The sequence below is a fragment of the Geotrypetes seraphini genome, chromosome 16 (genome assembly GCF_902459505.1).
Source record: "Geotrypetes seraphini chromosome 16, aGeoSer1.1, whole genome shotgun sequence".
Taxonomy (NCBI): domain Eukaryota; kingdom Metazoa; phylum Chordata; class Amphibia; order Gymnophiona; family Dermophiidae; genus Geotrypetes; species Geotrypetes seraphini.
In genome coordinates this window covers 45,983,560-46,003,256 of record NC_047099.1, presented here as the reverse complement: position 1 = coordinate 46,003,256, position 19,697 = coordinate 45,983,560, and the positions used below count along the sequence as shown (strand labels likewise).

General features: G+C 46.1%; 2 protein-coding genes across 7 annotated transcripts in view; one reads left to right on the top strand and one right to left on the bottom strand.

Moving 5' to 3' along the window:
* The window catches only part of ZSWIM4 (zinc finger SWIM-type containing 4), a 39,584-nt gene extending 27,742 nt beyond the window's left edge, over nucleotides 1-11,842 (bottom strand). For 2 of the 6 annotated variants that reach the window (XM_033924678.1, XM_033924680.1), the window contains exon 1: nucleotides 11,192-11,731. Coding sequence is in view for 2 of the 6 variants with exons in the window: in XM_033924677.1 (XP_033780568.1) it covers nucleotides 11,480-11,612 (133 nt within the window). In the remaining 4 variants the exon portion in view is untranslated. Of the gene's footprint in view, nucleotides 1-6,377; nucleotides 6,512-11,191 lie in introns of those variants that run through there. The other 4 variants (XM_033924677.1, XM_033924679.1, XM_033924681.1 and 1 more) reach the window with 4 other exon arrangements.
* A 30-nt stretch (nucleotides 11,843-11,872) lies between these two features.
* C16H19orf53 (chromosome 16 C19orf53 homolog) lies at nucleotides 11,873-15,306 on the top strand. Its single transcript, XM_033924683.1, has 3 exons — nucleotides 11,873-12,019; nucleotides 13,116-13,171; nucleotides 13,452-15,306. The coding sequence occupies exons 1-3, from the start codon at nucleotides 11,941-11,943 to the stop codon at nucleotides 13,587-13,589; spliced, it is 273 nt and encodes a 90-aa protein (XP_033780574.1). The 5' UTR covers nucleotides 11,873-11,940; the 3' UTR covers nucleotides 13,590-15,306.
* The last annotated feature ends 4,391 nt before the right edge of the window (nucleotides 15,307-19,697 follow it).

The window sequence follows — 19,697 nt, the reverse complement described above, 5'->3', positions numbered from 1 at the left end:
GTTCCTTAGATTGGGGGGGTCTTAATGTCTCCAGGATGTCTCTGAGTTTAGAGTGTCCCTTAGATTGGGGGGGTCTAAATGTCTCCAGGGTGTCTCTGAGTTTAGAGTGTCCCTTAGAATGGGGGGGGTCTAAATGTCTCCAGGGTGTCTCTGAGTTTAAAGTGTCCCTTACATTGTGGGGGTCTAAATGTCTCCAGGGTGTCTCTGAGTTTAAAGTGTCCCTTAGATTGGGGGGGGGTCTAAATGTCTCCAGGGTGTCTCTGAGTTTAAAGTGTCCCTCAGTTGGGGGGGTCTTAATGTCTCCAGGATGTCTCTGAGTTTAGAGTGTCCCTGAGTTGGGGGGGGGGTCTAAATGTCTTCAGGGTGTCTCTGAGTTTAGAGTGTCCCTCAGTTGGGGGGGTCTTAATGTCTCCAGGATGTCTCTGAGTTTAGAGTGTCCCTGAGTTGGGGGGGGGGGTCTTAATGTCTCCAGGGTGTCTCTGAGTTTAGAGTGTCCCTTAGATTGGGGGGGGGTCTAAATGTCTCCAGGGTGTCTCTGAGTTTAGAGTGTCCCTGAGTTGGGGGGGTCTAAATGTCTTCAGGATGTCTCTGAGTTTAGAGTGTTCCTGAGTTGGGGGGGGGGGGTCTTAATGTCTCCAGGGTGTCTCTGAGTTTAGAGTGTCCCTTAGATTGGGGGGGTCTAAATGTCTTCAGGTTGTCTCTGAGTTTAGAGTGTCCCTGAGTTGGGGGGGGTCTTAATGTCTCCAGGGTGTCTCTGAGTTTAGAGTGTCCCTTAGATTGGGGGGGTCTTAATGTCTCCAGGGTGTCTCTGAGTTTAGAGTGTCCCTGAGTTGGGGGGGGTCTTAATGTCTCCAGGGTGTCTCTGAGTTTAGAGTGTCCCTGAGTTGGGGGGGTCTTAATGTCTCCAGGGTGTCTCTGAGTTTAGAGTGTCCCTGAGTTGGGGGGGGTCTTAATGTCTCCAGGGTGTCTCTGAGTTTAGAGTGTCCCTGAGTTGGGGGGGGTCTTAATGTCTCCAGGGTGTCTCTGAGTTTAGAGTGTCCCTTAGATTGGGGGGGGTCTAAATGTCTCCAGGGTGTCTCTGAGTTTAGAGTGTCCCTGAGTTGGGGGGGTCTAAATGTCTTCAGGATGTCTCTGAGTTTAGAGTGTCCCTGAGTTGGGGGGGGGTCTTAATGTCTCCAGGGTGTCTCTGAGTTTAGAGTGTCCCTTAGATTGGGGGGGTCTAAATGTCTTCAGGTTGTCTCTGAGTTTAGAGTGTCCCTGAGTTGGGGGGGGTCTTAATGTCTCCAGGGTGTCTCTGAGTTTAGAGTGTCCCTTAGATTGGGGGGGTCTTAATGTCTCCAGGGTGTCTCTGAGTTTAGAGTGTCCCTGAGTTGGGGGGGGTCTTAATGTGTCCAGGGTGTCTCTGAGTTTAGAGTGTCCCTGAGTTGGGGGGGGTCTTAATGTCTCCAGGGTGTCTCTGAGTTTAGAGTGTCCCTGAGTTGGGGGGGGTCTTAATGTCTCCAGGGTGTCTCTGAGTTTAGAGTGTCCCTGAGTTGGGGGGGGGGGTCTTAATGTCTCCAGGGTGTCTCTGAGTTTAGAGTGTCCCTGAGTTGGGGGGGGTCTTAATGTGTCCAGGGTGTCTCTGAGTTTAGAGTGTCCCTGAGTTGGGGGGGGGTCTTAATGTCTCCAGGGTGTCTCTGAGTTTAGAGTGTCCCTGAGTTGGGGGGGGTCTTAATGTCTCCAGGGTGTCTCTGAGTTTAGAGTGTCCCTGAGTTGGGGGGGGTCTTAATGTCTCCAGGGTGTCTCTGAGTTTAGAGTGTCCCTGAGTTGGGGGGGTCTTAATGTCTCCAGGGTGTCTCTGAGTTTAGAGTGTCCCTTAGATTGGGGGGGGGTTAATGTCTCCAGGGTGTCTCTGAGTTTAGAGTGTCCCTGAGTTGGGGGGGGTCTTAATGTCTCCAGGGTGTCTCTGAGTTTAGAGTGTCCCTTAGATTGGGGGGGGGGTTAATGTCTCCAGGGTGTCTCTGAGTTTAGAGTGTCCCTGAGTTGGGGGGGTCTAAATGTCTCCAGGGTGTCTCTGAGTTTAGAGTGTCCCTTAGATGGGGGGGTCTAAATGTCTCCAGGGTGTCTCTGAGTTTAGAGTGTCCCTTAGATTGGGGGGGGGTCTAAATGTCTCCAAGGTGTCTCTGAGTTTAGAGTGTCCCTTAGATTGATGGGGGTCTAAATGTCTCGAGGGTGTCTCTGAGTTTAGAGTGTCCCTTAGATTGGGGGGGGGGTCTAAATGTCTCCAGGGTGTCTCTGAGTTTAGAGTGTCCCTTAGATTGGGGGGGGGTCTAAATGTCTTCAGGGTGTCTCTGAGTTTAGAGGGTCCCTGAGTTGGGGGGGGGGTCTAAATGTCTTCAGGGTGTCTCTGAGTTTAGAGTGTCCCTGAGTTAGGGGGGGGTGGTCTAAATGTCTTCAGGGTGTCTCTGAGTTTAGAGTGTCCCTGAGTTAGGGGGGGGGGTCTAAATGTCTTCAGGGTGTCTCTGAGTTTAGAGTGTCCCTGAGTTGGGGGGGGGGTCTTAATGTCTCCAGGGTGTCTCTGAGTTTAGAGTGTCCCTTAGATTGGGGGGGGTCTAAATGTCTCCAGGATGTCTCTGAGTTTAGAGTGTCCCTGAGTTGGGGGGGGGTCTAAATGTCTCCAGGGTGTCTCTGAGTTTAGAGTGTCCCTTAGATTGGGGGGGGTCTAAATGTCTTCAGGGTGTCTCTGAGTTTAGAGTGTCCCTGAGTTGGGGGGGGGTCTAAATGTCTCCAGGATGTCTCTGAGTTTAGAGTATCCCTGAGTTGGGGGGGGTCTAAATGTCTTCAGGGTGTCTCTGAGTTTAGGGTGTCCCTTAGATTGGGGGGTCTTAATGTCTCCAGGGTGTCTCTGAGTTTAGTGTCCCTTAGATTGGGGGGGGTCTAAATGTCTTCAGGGTGTCTCTGAGTTTAGAGTGTCCCTGAGTTGGGGGGGGTCTAAATGTCTTCAGGGTGTCTCTGAGTTTAGAGTGTCCCTGAGTTGTGGGGGGGTCTTAATGTCTCCAGGGTGTCTCTGAGTTTAGAGTGTCCCTTAGATTGGGGGGGGGGGGGTCTAAATGTCTTCAGGGTGTCTCTGAGTTTAGAGTGTCCCTGAGTTGGGGGGGTCTTAATGTCTCCAGGGTGTCTCTGAGTTTAGAGTGTCCCTGAGTTGGGGGGGGTCTTAATATCTCCAGGGTGTCTCTGAGTTTAGAGTGTCCCTTAGATTGGGGGGGTCTAAATGTCTCCTGGGTGTCTCTGAGTTTAGAGTGTCCCTGAGTTGGGGGGGGTCTTAATGTCTCCAGGGTGTCTCTGAGTTTAGAGTGTCCCTGAGTTGGGGGGGTCTTAATGTCTCCAGGGTGTCTGAGTTTAGAGTGTCCCTGAGTTAGGGGGGGTCTTAATGTCTTAGGGTATCTCTGAGTTTAGAGTGTCCCTTAGATCGGGGGGGTCTAAATGTCTCCAGGGTGTCTCTGAATTTAGAGTGTCCCTTAGATTGGGGGGGTCTTAATGTCTCCAGGGTGTCTCTGAGTTTAGAGTGTCCCTTAGATTGGGGGGGTCTTAATGTCTCCAGGGTGTCTCTGAGTTTAGAGTGTCCCTTAGATTGGGGGGGTCTTAATGTCTCCAGGGTGTCTCTGAGTTTAGAGTGTCCCTTAGATCGGGGGGGTCTTAATGTCTCCAGGGTGTCTCTGAGTTTAGAGTGTCCCTGAGTTGGGGAGGGGGTCTTAATGTCTCCAGGGTGTCTCTGAGTTTAGAGTGTCCCTTAGATCGGGGGGGGTCTTAATGTCTCCAGGGTGTCTCTGAGTTTAGAGTGTCCCTGAGTTGGGGGGGGGTCTTAATGTCTCCAGGGTGTCTCTGAGTTTAGAGTGTCCCTTAGATCGGGGGGGTCTTAATGTCTCCAGGGTGTCTCTGAGTTTAGAGTGTCCCTTAGATCGGGGGGGTCTTAATGTCTCCAGGGTGTCTCTGAGTTTAGAGTGTCCCTGAGTTGGGGGGGGGTCTTAATGTCTCCAGGGTGTCTCTGAGTTTAGAGTGTCCCTTAGATCGGGGGGGGGGGGGTCTTAATGTCTCCAGGGTGTCTCTGAGTTTAGAGTGTCCCTTAGATTGGGGGGGGGGTTTTAATGTCTCCAGGGTGTCTCTGAGTTTAGAGTGTCCCTTAGATTGGGGGGGTCTTAATGTCTCCAGGGTGTCTCTGAGTTTAGAGTGTCCCTGAGTTGGGGGGGGTCTTAATGTCTCCAGGGTGTCTCTGAGTTTAGAGTGTCCCTTAGATCGGGGGGGTCTTAATGTCTCCAGGGTGTCTCTGAGTTTAGAGTGTCCCTTAGATCGGGGGGGTCTTAATGTCTCCAGGGTGTCTCTGAGTTTAGAGTGTCCCTGAGTTGGGGGGGGGGTCTTAATGTCTCCAGGGTGTCTCTGAGTTTAGAGTGTCCCTTAGATCGGGGGGGGGGTCTTAATGTCTCCAGGGTGTCTCTGAGTTTAGAGTGTCCCTTAGATTGGGGGGGTCTTAATGTCTCCAGGGTGTCTCTGAGTTTAGAGTGTCCCTGAGTTGGGGGGGTCTTAATGTCTCCAGGGTGTCTCTGAGTTTAGAGTGTCCCTGAGTTGGGGGGAGTCTTAATGTCTCCAGGGTGTCTCTGAGTTTAGAGTGTCCCTTAGATTGGGGGGGTCTTAATGTCTCCAGGGTGTCTCTGAGTTTAGAGTGTCCCTGAGTTGGGGGGGGTCTTAATGTCTCCAGGGTGTCTCTGAGTTTAGAGTGTCCCTGAGTTGGGGGGGGGTCTTAATGTCTCCAGGGTGTCTCTGAGTTTAGAGTGTCCCTGAGTTGGGGGGGGGTCTTAATGTCTCCAGGGTGTCTCTGAGTTTAGAGTGTCCCTGAGTTGGGGGGGGTCTTAATGTCTCCAGGGTGTCTCTGAGTTTAGAGTGTCCCTGAGTTGGGGGGGGTCTTAATGTCTCCAGGGTGTCTCTGAGTTTAGAGTGTCCCTGAGTTGGGGGGGTCTTAATGTCTCCAGGGTGTCTCTGAGTTTAGAGTGTCCCTGAGTTGGGGGGGGTCTTAATGTCTCCAGGGTGTCTCTGAGTTTAGAGTGTCCCTGAGTTGGGGGGGGGTCTTAATGTCTCCAGGGTGTCTCTGAGTTTAGAGTGTCCCTTAGATCGGGGGGGGTCTTAATGTCTCCAGGGTGTCTCTGAGTTTAGAGTGTCCCTTAGATTGGGGGGGGGGTTTAATGTCTCCAGGGTGTCTCTGAGTTTAGAGTGTCCCTGAGTTGGGGGGAGTCTTAATGTCTCCAGGGTGTCTCTGAGTTTAGAGTGTCCCTGAGTTGGGGGGAGTCTTAGTGTCTCCAGGGTGTCTCTGAGTTTAGAGTGTCCCTTAGATTGGGGGGGTCTTAATGTCTCCAGGGTGTCTCTGAGTTTAGAGTGTCCCTGAGTTGGGGGGGGTCTTAATGTCTCCAGGGTGTCTCTGAGTTTAGAGTGTCCCTTAGATCGGGGGGGTCTTAATGTCTCCAGGGTGTCTCTGAGTTTAGAGTGTCCCTGAGTTGGGGGGGGGTCTTAATGTCTCCAGGGTGTCTCTGAGTTTAGAGTGTCCCTGAGTTGGGGGGGTCTTAATGTCTCCAGGGTGTCTCTGAGTTTAGAGTGTCCCTGAGTTGGGGGGGGTCTTAATGTCTCCAGGGTGTCTCTGAGTTTAGAGTGTCCCTGAGTTGGGGGGGGGTCTTAATGTCTCCAGGGTGTCTCTGAGTTTAGAGTGTCCCTGAGTTGGGGGGAGTCTTAATGTCTCCAGGGTGTCTCTGAGTTTAGAGTGTCCCTGAGTTGGGGGGAGTCTTAATGTCTCCAGGGTGTCTCTGAGTTTAGAGTGTCCCTGAGTTGGGGGGGGTCTTAATGTCTCCAGGGTGTCTCTGAGTTTAGAGTGTCCCTGAGTTGGGGGGGTCTTAATGTCTCCAGGGTGTCTCTGAGTTTAGAGTGTCCCTGAGTTGGGGGGGTCTTAATGTCTCCAGGGTGTCTCTGAGTTTAGAGTGTCCCTGAGTTGGGGGGGGTCTTAATGTCTCCAGGGTGTCTCTGAGTTTAGAGTGTCCCTGAGTTGGGGGGGTCTTAATGTCTCCAGGGTGTCTCTGAGTTTAGAGTGTCCCTGAGTTGGGGGGGGTCTAAATGTCTCCAGGGTGTCTCTGAGTTTAGAGTGTCCCTGAGTTGGGGGGGTCTTAATGTCTCCAGGGTGTCTCTGAGTTTAGAGTGTCCCTTAGATTGGGGGGGGGGTTAATGTCTCCAGGGTGTCTCTGAGTTTAGAGTGTCCCTTAGATTGGGGGGGGTCTAAATGTCTCCAGGGTGTCTCTGAGTTTAGAGTGTCCCTGAGTTGGGGGGGTCTCGGTGGTGCTCAGGGGAGTCTCTCTGTGTCTCACCTGCTCATAGGCCCAGCTTTCGGCTACTCTCCGTGCGCTCAGGTCCAGCAGCGTCTGCGGACGGCTCAGGCTGAGTCCGGGTCCGGTGCAACGGCGTTTGGACGGGGGCGGTGCGGGTTCCATGTCTGACGCCGGTTCCTCTCTTCTTCCGCCGCTGCCGTCGCGGTCCCTTTAAATCTCCGCAACAATGATCGGCGCAACGCTTTATTCGGCTTGCCGCCTGGCCCACCCACACCATGCTGTCATTGGTGGAGCCGCCGCCCACGCGACTCTCTTCATTGGATAAGAGCCACTATCAATCCAGCACGGTGTCTGTTCCAGACAAGAATGTGAACGTCAACTAAAGGTCAGAAGCACCCAATCGGTTGAGAGGAGTGCTCGCGCAACCCTCGCGGGTGCTCCCATATTAGGCAATAAAGGTGGGGCAAAGCTGGTCATTCATAGTATCTGTGAAGTTGCTTTCAATGAAGAGGAGCTGCTGAATGACATAACTTTATTGACAATTGTACACCGTTACCACTGTGATAGTTACTCGTGCAAATATTTATTAGAGGTTTTGGCTAAGCTAACTTCCTAGCTCTGGAGGATTATTGGTTGCCACATCCAGCACTATATATCCACTGGTTCAAATGGCAGGTAATGATCCTATGGCTTATCTAGTCTGCCCATCCATGCCCTCTACTCCTTCTCACACCTTTAAGGATCCTGCTTATTTGTACCAAACTTTCTTGATCTGAGTGATTGATGGTGGAAAGGGAGATAGTGAATATGATCTCAGATGGAAACAGACTAGCAGAGGATTACTGGATAGGAAGAAGGATGAATCAGATGAAAGTGAGGGCAAAGGAAAGAGGGGAGGAGGATCATGGAGAGTTGGGGGAAAAAGGCAAGAAATGTGGCCTGACTTGTATACAACAAATGTAAAATGCGGTGGAAATCACCTTTCTTGTTTTCCTTTTTGTAGACTGTAATTTAATTTTACCATTGTTACTACTACTTTATAAATTATATCCTGTCCTTAATCTGAGAAAGAGGGATCCTGTCTTGGGAAGGGGATTAGGAGAGAAATAATTAATTCCTCATACCTCTCTGATTCCCCTTTTCCCTTATCTGCCACCTTCAGTCCACACAGATTGTCCAGAAAGTTATATTCTGAATCTCATCACTGCCTGCCCACATTTGCCTTCCTTGCTCTTTTACCGCCTCATTGGATCCTCTCATTCACCCTAATGGGGAGAGGTAGGATAATAGCACAGCCCTTCATGCTACATCCTTCCCTAGCTTTTGTCTGGAGTCTGTTGTCCTGCTATATTGAAAGTGCCACACGCCTGCTTTGCCACTGACCTCTTCTTTAGTGATTGGGCTCTCACAGAGGGAGGAAGTGGAGCACTGCTAATATTGCTTGGACAAGCCCACAATCTCTTGCAACAATTGCACAAGGATTGGGGAATTGTGTAGGACAAGTCCTTTTCTTGGTCTCAGAATCAAGAAAAAATGAGGCCCTTAGTTGAGACTGCACCAGACAGCATAAACTTCATGAAACATACATATTAACACGTTTGTTCTCCTTATCCTGGAAATTTCATCTCTCTGTTTTGCAAAGATCCTTTTGTTGCAAGGTTGATAGCGGGACAAGGTTTGCCCTAAACAGGTCCTTCCAGTTTCTTATTTTCACTCCCAGGTGTTATTTTCTCCTCCACCCACCGAAAAAGAAACTTTGTTTGACTCTCTGAATCTCATATTGAATCATATGAATGCTCATCACCTCTGATTTGTATTTACTAATCTTTAACCTCTCCCATGTTCTCTATTTCCTTTAGCTCTACCAGTAAGAGAAAGAGCTTAATCAGGGTAAGCAGGACATTGGTCATTAGGGGAATGATATATATATATATTATATATATATATTTTTTTTTTTTTGCATACTGCCTACAAGTTAGTGTACATTCAGGTGTAGTAGGTTATCTTTCTGTCCCTGGAGAACTTTCAGTTTATGTACAGCCAATAGAGAGTTAATTGATTTGCCCAAGGCTACTAAGAACTGCAGTGGAATTTGAAACAGTGCCCCCCCCCCTCCTTCCCGACTGCTGCTCTAGTAAATATCGGGAAGTCTGGATGGATGGTTCAGGTCTTTATCTGCTGTCGTTTACTATGTTAGGCTACTCCTCCATTATAAAAACATACAGATTCATATTTAATAAGTTAAGTTACAGTCTTTATTTAATGGATGTTGTAACAGTGGAAACACAACTGATTATTGAGATAGAAAACACAATTTTTCTCAAGTACAAAAGTGGACCTATGAGGAATTATACCACACCATATTGTTATTATGGTGACTGAGTACAGAGGTGCATTGCCTCGTTATCTTTTGACCAGTTCTGGTTTTGAACTTACATCCCAAAGCAGTGTGGGATTTGTAGCTCCTGATCCTGCCTTTTGAAATCAGTTCTGCAGGAACCATAATGCACCAGGATGGGGTGATCAGAAATCCAGGACTGTTCTAAATGTCTGATAAAACTTACTATACCACCTTCTCTGATGAATGGGTCAAGGTGATTTATAATAAAAGAGAAAGACGAACTTGTAGAGGCCAAACTAAAAACGGGAGCTGGAGCTGGGAAAATTAGCCTTTCTAGGAGTATCTTAAGATGCCCAGTTGATTTTTGTGTGTGTGTGTGGTTATTCACTTTCTAACAAATATTTATAATAAAATCTCTTTTTGCAGTACTGCATTTATGTGGATTATGATTTCATACCCCTCCCCCAATAATTAGGTAAATCTATCCTTTTACCCTGGGAAAAGGCAGAATATAAACATAATCTACTCCCTACATCTACCATAGGCCTCACAAAATCCCATTCCGACTCAAGAAAAGGCTAGACAACAGTCAATTCATAAAACCCAAACCTGGAAGCAACAAGTTATCAGAGCCCCCTCCTAATGCGTACTGTTATTTGAAAGGAAGCTCTGGAATGAGAGGGCAAAGGATGAAGTTAAGAGGTGACAGGCTCCGGAGTAATCTAAGGAAATACTTTTTTACAGAAAGGGTGGTAGATGCGTGGAACAGTCTCCCAGAAGAGGTGGTGGAGACAGAGACTGTGTCTGAATTCAAGAAAGCCTGGGGTAGGCACGTGGGATCTCTTAGAGAGAGGAGATGATAGTGGGTTCTATGGGTGGGCAGACTGGATGGGCCATTTGGCCTTTATCTGCCATATTATTTCTATGTTATTTGAATGTTGACTGTTGTAATTATTTATTGTCTAGGTTACACCTTGGGTGAATTTCTTTACAATTTTAAAAAAATCCTAATTAAGGATATGGATGTTGGAAAGAAAATCTAGAGGAGTTAGGAATGTCTGTCTGTCCAGGGGGTAAAATTCATGGAACAGGACCAATTTTTGTTATTGTTGTTGGGGGGGGGGGGGGGAGAGGAACAGTGAAAAGATAGTTTAAGATGGGCAGATGAGAGCAGGAGCTCCTGAGAAATAAATCCTCTCCATAAAATGCCCCAATGCATTTCTAGAGGAGCAATTCCAACTTCCACAGCACAGAATCATTAAGTGATGAACCCAGAGGTTGAGACAGCTCCTGCCAGTCTAATTTTCAGAATATTCATAATGAATATGTACAAATCTGCATATAAATGATGCAGCAGAGGCAATTCCTCCTCGCGTGAATTTATTCTAGGCTTGCTTGCTTTTCTGAAACAGACTGAAAATTGTGAGGCGGGTTATAGATATTCTGCAGACTTTCCTGGATTCTTTAATCTTTTCTTGAAATTACCTTTTGTTCTTTATTTCAATTATAATTTTAAAGCACAACTAATCATGCAATTAAAGGTATGCTACTAAAGAGAAAGACAAGAAAACCAAACTGTCAGCTTACAGCCCTGGTTCTGGGTACAATTGGATGCAGACTCTGCTCTGACATCTTTTGACATAACATATTCGACAGAGTATTTGTGATGCCTGAAGCAGGCAGATTATCCACTAAAACAGGACCTCATGTCAGGTCTTTTATCTGTCAGTGCTTTATATTCAATACTGGTCCACCTCTACTTCTGTGTGTTTTTTTGGGTTGAATCACATAGAGATACAAGGGGGGGGACACATAATTAATCGCAATTAAAAACTAAATCAAAATTCAGCCCTAATTTATTGTGACAATCAGACTGGCTGGATGTGTCAATAGTCTACAATCAGTAATTATTCCCTTCAAAATGCAGGGGCTAAAAATTAGGTCCTAAAGCTCTATATACTGTAAAATCCATCCTTCAAAATCTGCATATAATGATTAGATCTATTATCACGCTGTTTCATTTTATTATTCTTTCCAAACCAATGAAAAGATTGGCTACCACTCCTTACATACCAAACCCATTACGTCCTAGGTCAGATAAAATAGTGTTATATTCTTAAAGGTGGAAAAGAATGACATGAGCCATATGGTGCCTGCTTTTCCTGCTTGTTACTGGAGTGCCATGTTCAGTTATCCATGCTACACTTGAGCTTCCCTCTCCCTCCCATTGGACTTCTGAAGAAGGGCAGCACAAGACACCCCCATTAGAATAGGCCTTAGAAAGAAACCAACTAATCGGAATAGGGAAAGGAAGGCACCTGACATTCTCCTATAACCACTACTACTTATCATATCTAAAGTAGTGCTAGATGTATGCAGCACTGTACATTAGAACATTTAAGAGTTTACAATCTACTTAGCAGAGAAACATGACAAGTAGGGGACTGGGACAGATTATTAGAGACACAGCATACATTATCACTCTGGATCCTAAGCTTAGGCCAATTCTCACCCTTAAAGCAGCACTTTTGAATTTTCAGTCACAGATCTTGCCCCCGTTTAACCCACACCATCAGTTTCAAGGCAGAAGAAGTGTGGCAGCTCATAGGGTAATCATATATCTGAAAGCATTAGCATCACATAGCAGTAAAGTGACCAAGGATCCTGTGAATCTAGCACAGAGGAGGGGCTGCAGGTGGCGGCTTCAACAGTTTTATACTACTAGCTGATTTCCCAGCTGTTGCTTGGGTATTTGTTCTAATCTTCTATTAGGCAGGAAAAGAAATAAAATTGGCCTCACGCTGCTGTACTGTCTCTGAAGCTTTAGATGTAGCAGCTCTCTCTTGTAGTCGAGCCTCTTGCTGCTGGATGTAGCAGCTCACAAGTCTTGTATTCCTCTTCTTGGGATTTTCTTGTCTAGGCTGGTGTTTCATTTTTGTAGCCTTTGATTGCCTTAGGTTTCCTTGGAGGCATTGTTACATCAATGACAGCCCAGGTGCTCTTGGTGACATCATTCCCCAACTTTCACACAATTGGTCAAGCAGCTTCATCTATAGAAAAAACACGTCACCCCCACAGTATTTTTCCCCAGAAAGCGATCTGTATACCAACATAAATACTGTATAGACATATCTTGAAAGTTCAGCCTTTTACCCACTAAACCACGACATTTAGGCAGAAAAATGTCCCCCTGCAATTAATGCCGTCATTTCCGATCCCTTCACGCGCTTCCGCCCCCTCCCGGCATGCTCCGCTCCCAAGATGGCGCAGGGGAAGAAGAAGTTTAAGGCGCCGCCAAAAGCGCCGCCACTGTCGCGGAAGAAAGGACCGAAGAAAGGAGGTAGGACGTCTGGAAAGCTTAGCCCTGTTGCCTGGGATACAAAGGCGGCGGCCACGAGCTTGTCGGCTTCCGGATCAGATGGCAAAGGGCACCCATGAAATCGATTCATCTGTTTGGGATCTCTAGCAATGGAGGGTGGACTTTCCCCTAAATTTGACACTGTCCAAAATAGTAATTTCACTTTTCTCCTCTTCCCGCGCTTCATGGGAACCTCGGATTTGCTCTGCTGGTTTCTCTCCCCCCCCCCCCCTCCCAACATGTCCCTTGGGCTAGAGGGGAGCTCCTGCGCACTCCCTCTCTCTGGATATCACCCCCCATTCTCGGACAGTTCTTTCCCCTTTTCTAGACTTTTGTCAGAATGCTGTCTCTGGATATAAAGAGCAAATTATTGTCATAGCTTCTGGCATCCCTACCATAAAAGTATTCAGATCTAGGCTAAAAGCCCATTTTTTTCAAGCTGCTTTTAACGCTTAACTCCCATTCAATTGTAAAGTACCCATGTCTGTTTCATCATTCCCTAACCCCTAATCTAGTGCAATAGGTGTGTTATTCTGAACAGATGTCCATTTGAGACAGTGATTTATTCTCCCAGATCCAGCTTTCTTCGGAGCTGAGGCAAGCTGCAGCATTTTCAGGACAGTTCACAGTGGGTAAAGCTTTTATAGCCTATGAGGAAAAATGGGGGGGGGGGGAGGTTTCCTTAAAACTGCTGTTGCAGCCTGATGGCACAAAAACAGCTCCAAAAGGCTTTAACTAAAATAACTTGGCGATTTTAGAGGTGAGGAAGCTTAAGGGAAGGGGCACAAACCTGAAAAAAACCAAGTTTTAAAGATTCCCCCGCCCCCCTAATTCCTCACTGACCTCTGCTAAAAATGTGCTGCAACCTGCCTCTGCTCCAAAGGTAGCTGGATCTAGAAGAAATCACTGCCTCAAACTGACTGTCCTTCTCTTTTTTTGTCCTGTTTGTCTGTTTTAATTAGATTGGCAGCACTATAGAAATGTTAAGTAGTAGTATCAGTATACGCCAGTAAAGAGAGCCAAGGCAGAATGAGATGAGCAATTGAAAAACAAAGTATATATGTATATTATTTTCCAGGTCGAGTAATTGCACCCAAAAAATCTCATGTGATTCATCAGCAGAAGCTGAAAAAGGTGAGTAGTACCCAGCACAGCCAATCATGGGATGGGGGAGGGTGGCTGTTTGGAAACAGTTGGGGTTACTTGAAAAACTTACACGCAGGCCAGGGGTACAGTGCAGAAATTGAGCAAGGAAAGGAATTTTGTATTTCCCCCAAATCAATCGTACTCTGTCCTGTGAACCCCAAAATAAGTAAATGCAGAAACCCGCATATGACAGTATTTTATGTAAGCTCAGGCTGATTTTCCTTTGTGTTTTCTATTATGTCTCTCGCGTGCTGTGGTTCCTTCTCAGAACCTGGAAGTTGCCATCCGGAACAAGATTGAACATGATGTGACAATGAAAGCAAGTGTCAAGATGCCCAAAAAGTTGAATATTGTGAAAGCACCAAAGACTGGTAAGAAAGGTGCAGCAGTGGAGCCCAGAAACTGAAGGAAAGAGTAACCAGGATGGTCCTATCTGCTGAGTAATACCGGATTATCTCCCGAACACAGAAAAACTCATCCTTGTGCATTGAGAAGAGAACATGAGGGCTGTGTACCATAATGGCTCAGCCTCCTGTGTGGAATCTTTCAGACTTCCGCACATGGATCTGCACTTCCCTTTAACCTCAGGCTCTGAGCATTATATCCCATTCGTTAGATGGTGTTTGCTTTCCGTATTGTGGTGGTGCTGCCATTGTTTCATGTGTACCGCATCCCTCTTTAGGGTGCAGTGACACAGGTGCTGGAAATAGGAAATTAATCTTGCTTCTGTTTTTACATAGTGCAGTCAGTGTATGAAATAGGGAAGTTAATGCCACCATATAGACTGATTCATTGAAACCTAAACATTGCAGGATAAGAGTCAGGTATGCAATGTAGTTTAAAAGCAGTAACTGTGAAAATTGCTAGCTTGAAGTTTAACTTCTGTATTCTATCCAGAATACCCAGTTGCCCTATCTTTGTGATGGGGGTGGGGGGAGAGGGAACTGTAATCCAGTTAATTTACCGGAAGGACATACGATTTCTTGTGCTCATTTTCTGTATAACATAAGTTTATATATGACCTGCAGTCCTATGTGATTTACTAAAGATAAAACCAGCACATTAACATAAGGTAAAGAAAGCCCTCTAAGATAGATCAAGGTCCACTGAGCTTGGCATCCTGTCTCAACAGGTCAGACTGGTTCCTAGGGACCTGGCAGATCACAATTAGTAATCTACTTTCTGTTGCCAGGGTAACTGTTAATGATTTATGGACTTTTCCTTTAGGAATGTGTCTTGATCTCTTTTGAATCCCATTGGGTTTGTTACCTTGTCTCCTGCAACTGATTCAACAGCTGAATTACACACTGCGTGGACACCAAATTTTGAGATTTGTTTTTGTCCTTGTTTTTCTGTTTGCAATGTTAAAATGTCCTCCATTCACACCACTCGCTCATTCACTGTAGATTGTAAAGTTTCCAAAACTGCACCAGAGGTGTATTGAGGTCTATCCCTCTCCCTAGAAGGCTTACCTAAGCCAGGGGACGGTCACAAAGAATGTCTGTGGTGGCAGCACTTTTAAGCCTGGATTCATTTGCTTATCAGCAAGCAGCTGATGCCCTGTGCACTTAACCAGATTGTGGCCACAAAAGCGATGCTAAAAGCAAAACACGGGGAGATCATCCACACTGCTTACGTTACCAGAGCCTATGGTGGAATTACATCAGTTGGAAAGAGATTAAGATAGATCTAAAGGTGGTCTGATCAGAACCGTATATAGGGCAGCCAACTTGCAGAGTGAAATAGCTGAATGTGACCCATAGGCTGGCTAAAACTGAAATGCGACTTAATGAAGATCAGGAGGCAAGTACATCTTTAAACACCTCATTACAGGAATATATCATCAGGGTCTTATCGGCTGGATGAAGAAGAGGACAGAAAATGAAGCAGGAACTGTTATTATGAATTTAGGGGATACTGGAAATGTCAGAATATAATAAGTGTGAAACAGTGGTTCAACAACTTGCAAGTACACTTCTCACTGAATCTTTGCAACCGGTGCCTCTGTAAAGCATAAAAATTGAATGAACGCTAGAACCCATCTTCCCCCTGATATTGTGGTTTGTTTTGCATAGAAAGAGGATAATTTTTGTTGAGACACACATGCAGTAGGAATATACCAGGTCATGGTGGTAACCACATTCTGTAGGAGAAGCAAACTAAAGCCTTATTACCTGATCAGGCTATCAAATACAATGGCCCTATACAGTCACTCATATTTTACCTAGAAGAGAAATTACAATGAAGCAGAGGAAATAAGGCATGATCAGCCCACCGTAGGATTTTCCGACACAAAAATACTTGCTAAACTTTAGCCAGTTCAATGTATGTATAGCTGCAGCTGGAAGACCCTAAACAATGTAGTTTTCTAGGGGCCAGTAGTTATTTATTCTGTCTGCTGGATAGTTACTACTACAAGTACTTCTCATCATTTCTGCAGTACTGTACATTAAAACATTCAAGAGACAGTCCCTGCTCCATAGAGCTTACAACCTAATCAAACTGACAAAAACAGGACAAGTAGGGGGTTAGGAATTAAAAGCAGCCTTGAAAAAGTGAGCTTTTAGCCTAGATTTAAATACTGCTAGGGACTGAGCCAATTCAAAATTCTGTCTCCCCCCCTTCCTCCTCAAGGTACCTGGAAAGGTGTGTGCAAAGCTCTGTCCTTTTTCTTGGTGTGCCTCCTGTGTAGCTATCTTTCACCTGAGTGACTCTTCTACACTGCCAGGATCTTCCATGGATGATTCACCTCTTCCCATCTCTCCCCCAACTCCTGCTTCTAGAATTGTCTGATGGCTGCCTAGGAAAAGGAGGCGAGCAGGGCATTCTGGGAGACTGATTACAGTAGAGAAGAGCATGCTGGGAAAATGAGAGGCAGGAAGCGGGGCGTGCTGGGAGAAGAAACCGTAGGCAAAGTGCAATAAATTTATTAACAATAACAACAAAAAAAGCTGACTTATAGCAGACGAGAGCATGCCAGGATAATGAGGCACGTCGAAGCCCAGGATTGAGCAACAAGGCAGCAATCTCCGACTGGGCTCTGTTGCTCTTGCCAGGTGGCTCTTTGAGGCCAGAGACTGGGTTAATGGACTTTTTATTGCACTGAAACAAACCTGAACTGAGGTCTTTCAAGCCAGCCCAGAGTACCCTGGTTCCAGGTAGTCAAAGTCAGGTCATCTATCTTAAGACGAGTTAATTGTCATGCATTTATCACTAAAATAATCATGGATTGGTTTACATTAACTAGTTTTATGTTGAATTATACCTGCCTAATAAATCCCAATAAATAAATAAACAGTATATAGCAGAAGAGAAAAAAAAATGAAATGGCTTTACCTACAGTAAATTACTCAGTTACGTCCTTGAAAGCACAAACGACATTGCTCTGCATTTTAAATGTTTAACAGACTAGATCTGTGTTTTTCATCTTATACATTATAGTAATTGCCATGCACCTGTTTATGCCCTTCAAACTCCCAGCATGCCCTGCTCTCATTTCATTGATTTGCAACTTTGCCAGAGAAGGGGAAATGGTAAAACTAGCAGCCATCAATTGAGGTTTGGGGTGATAGACTTAGCAGTAAAGTTAGGAAATTCAATTTCATTGAGAGAGTGTTGATGCCTGGACTGTACTCCCGCGGGAGTTGGTGGAGAGGAAAACGGTGATAGAATTTAGAAAAGCATGGGATGAACACATAGGATCCCAAATTAGAATATGCATGGTATAAATTAAAGAACTAAGGCTCGTATTGGCAGACTTGCACAATGTGTCCCTTATATGGCAATTCGGTTTAGGATGGGCTGGCAGATGACAATGTGAACAAGTGCAAAGTCATGCATGGGGGAAAGAATGCACACAAATATAAAACTGTACTTATAATTCTCATTGGATATTTTGGTCATTCTGATTTCATCAATGTTTTGTTATACTTTAATATAAATTCACTAAAATTTATTACAACAAAAAAAATGGGGAGGGAGAGAAAGAAAGGAGAGATTGTGGGCCATGGAAAGGGAGGCAAAGGAAAGCAGATGCTAGGCTATAAGAGCGGAGGGAAGAACAGACAAGGGGGCAGCTGGAAGTAGTAGAACCAGTGGGAGATGCCAAGGGATGGTGGCAAGATATGAGAGATTAGAGAGTACATAGGCTAAAGATGTGATAATAAGAAGTAAGATGGTATGCCAATAATATTAAAGCATAAGCACAGCAGAGACCAGTCTAGACGGAGGAAAAAGCCTCAGACAGGGGCCCGCCCACCTCCGCAAAGGTGGAAAATTGGTGTTAGAGCGATCACTTCACTGGCTGAAAACCTCATGTGAAAGATGGTCCAAGCAATGTGCTCTTGTTAATAATTGCTTTGAAAAACTTATTGTGTAAGACATGAAAAATCAACTTATCTTTTTCTGAGATCGGTACACCAACGGTGGCCAGCGTTTCACTATTAAGCTGCCTCAGGGTGTAACGTATCCAATCGCACTTTAGTTCGGACGCCAGCCGTATCTCAAAAATCCAAATCTTTCACAGGAGGTTTTCAGCCAGTGAAGTGATCGCTCTAACACCAATTTTCCACCTTTGTGGAGGTGGGGGGGCCCCAGTCTGAGGCTTTTTCCTCCGCCTAGACTGGTCTCTGCTGTGCTTATGCTTTAAGATTATTGGTATACCATCTTTGTTTTCCATCATTGTGATAATGTTTTGTTTATCATCAATAGTTTTCACAATATCCGAGTGTTTTTGATAAGAAGTAAGACCAGGGAATGAGTGAAATGGAAAAATTAGGGTATGAGAGAATAAAATGAAAAGTAAAAAGAGCAGAACAGAGCTAAAAGAAAGATCAGTAAGTTAGAGGCAGATGTAATGAGGGAAAGGAACAAGTGAGGAGAGAGGCAAAAAGACAACAGCCTTTAGAAGAATTAGAATCGAACAGGAAAGCAGAAAAGAGAAACTGAAATCAATTACAGCCAACAAAAGGTAAATAACATTTTAGTTTTAGAAAATATGTACAGTGTTTGTTTTATTGTATTCAGTACAAAGGAAATTCTGGTTTTATTTATTTATTTAAAACAGTTGTAGCCCGCATATCAACCATTTATGCAGATAACAACAATACATACATAATCAAACAAAACACAAGTTTCTCCAGTGTTGCAGTGCTTGTTGAGTTTAACTTCTTGGGGTTCCTAGTTCAGTTTTTCCCTTCATATGTCTAGTTCTAATTTGCGGTCGCTTGTTCTGTATTTGGTGAAGGTCTATGTACAGCAGGGATCTCAAAGTCCCTCCTTGAGGGCCGCAATCCAGTCGGGTTTTCAGGATTTCCCCAATGAATATGCATTGAAAGCAGTGCATGAACAAAGATCTCATGCATAGTCATTGGGGAAATCCTGAAAACCCGACTGGATTGCGGCCCTCAAGGAGGGACTTTGAGACACCTGTTCTACAGCAAAGGAGCTAACTCTCAAGCTTGGTCCAATCCCTGCGGAGTGCCACAGGGCTCCTCACTCTCCCCCTCACTTTTCAATATCTACATGGCTTCACTGGGAAATATGTTATCTGATTTAAAACTGAAATCATACATATACGCGGATGATATAACAATTTTTATTCCCATAACCTCATTGACCCAAGAGACAGAACAATTCATCTCATCCATCCTTACCAAAGTATAACATTGGACTATGCCCTCCAAACTAAAACTGAATCCCGAAAAAAACAAGATTTTCTTGGCAAGTCCCAATAACAAGATTGTGAACACCTCCTTGAGACTAAATGGATCAGACTAGAGAGCTGAATGGGGATGACGGGAATCCCGCGGGACCTGCGGGTTCCCCCCTTGGGTCACGGGGATCCTGTGGGGACGCCTCTGAGGGTCGCGGGGTTGGATCGCAGTGCACTCGAGCCGCGAGGCTAGTCTCCGTACCTGCCCTGCCGCAGCACACAGCCGAACGGAAGTCTTCCCGATGTCAGCGCTGACATCGGAGGGAGGGCTTAAGCAAAGCCCTCCCCTCCTCCGACGTCAGCGCTGACATCGGGAAGACTTCCGGTCGGCTGTGTGCAGCAGGGCAGGTAGGAAGAAGGCAATGGCGTACGAAAGAGGAGGGGGGCGGTCCACCCCAGGGAGTGTGCACAGCCGGTAAGGTCCCCCGATCGACCGACAACAGGACCGGCTGACACCTCCCTGCCCTGTAGCCGCGAATCTAAATTACCTCTTACAGCAGCTTCAATACTCCAGCTGCTGTAAGAAGGTAATTTAGATTCGCGGCTACAGGACAGGGAGATTTGAACGACCGGGCCTGTTCTGTTGTCAGTCGGGTGGGGAAGCGCCACAAAGGTAAGGGGCAGGGAGGGAGGAAAGGTGGAGTGGAGAAGAAAAGACGCTTAAGGGAAATGGGTAAAACTGAGGGGGGAGAAGGCCGCTGAAAGCACTGGGGAAGACAGGGGTGGAGAAGGACGCTGTAAGGACATGGGGAAAACAGAGGGGGGAGAAGGATGCTGAAAGGACATGGGGAAGACAGAGGG